General features: G+C 57.0%; 1 protein-coding gene across 1 annotated transcript in view; it reads right to left on the bottom strand.

Annotated features, from left to right (window-relative positions):
- LOC103917534 (zinc finger homeobox protein 3-like) overlaps nt 1–643 on the bottom strand; it is a gene marked incomplete at its 5' end in the record, with an annotated part of 1,969 nt that extends 1,326 nt beyond the window's left edge. Inside the window, one exon of the mRNA XM_009324687.1 lies at nt 140–643. Coding sequence (XP_009322962.1) covers nt 140–643 — 504 coding nt within the window. The remainder of the gene's footprint in view (nt 1–139) is intronic.
- Nucleotides 644–739: the final 96 nt, after the last annotated feature.

The following is a 739-nucleotide window of genomic DNA, read 5'->3' as shown; positions in this document are numbered from 1 at the left end:
CCCCGGCCTGGAGGGCCTGCTCGCCTTCCATGCGAATGCCACTGAATTTACCATAAAAACTGTGTCCAGGGCCTATGAGGTTAGCTGCGGAAACGAGAGGGTGCTGAAAGGTTTTGTTTTTTGGTTCCAGAAAGCTGACAAGGGGTTCCTTGTCTTTGCCTATCCCTTGGATGATAGCGGAGATGTTCTTATTGCTAAGAATTTTCCGCTCCTCCTCACTCAGAGTCATTCGGTGGTCGTGCACCGCGTGGGTCACGAACGAGCGGACATACCCAAAGGAGAGCTTGCACAAGAAACACATCAGGATGGGCTTCCTCTTCCCGTAGAGCACAAAGCCATCGAATTTGGACAGGTCCACATTGTTGGGAACATCTTTGGATACGCAGGAGCTTTTGGCAGAACCGTCGCTGTTCAGGTAATCCTTGTTGCTTTTGTGTCGCACATCGAAGACGCGGAAGCTGTGCAGGACGGGGCTGATGCCCGCCAGGGCTGAGGTATTCGGGAAGGCCTGGTCTGAGCCCTCAAACCACTTCCCGAAGGATGAGGCTATGTGGAAGGTGTTGATGATCTGTGGGTAGACGGGAGCGGTGGGGGGGGCCCCCCGCTGCCGCAGGCGCCCCCGCTCTGCACCAGCTGGCTGAGGCTCTCCACGATGTAGGCCGAGCCGTCCGGCTGGTAGACGATCTCACCAGCCAGGTTCTCCACGTCGCTCTCCTCCTCCCCATCCTCGCTGCTCTCG

The sequence above is a fragment of the Pygoscelis adeliae genome, unplaced genomic scaffold, assembly GCF_000699105.1.
Source record: "Pygoscelis adeliae isolate BGI_AS28 unplaced genomic scaffold, ASM69910v1 Scaffold520, whole genome shotgun sequence".
Classification (NCBI taxonomy): Eukaryota; Metazoa; Chordata; class Aves; order Sphenisciformes; family Spheniscidae; genus Pygoscelis; species Pygoscelis adeliae.
The sequence above is the reverse complement of the archived record's forward strand: the minus strand, read 5'-3'. Positions and strand labels throughout refer to the sequence as shown.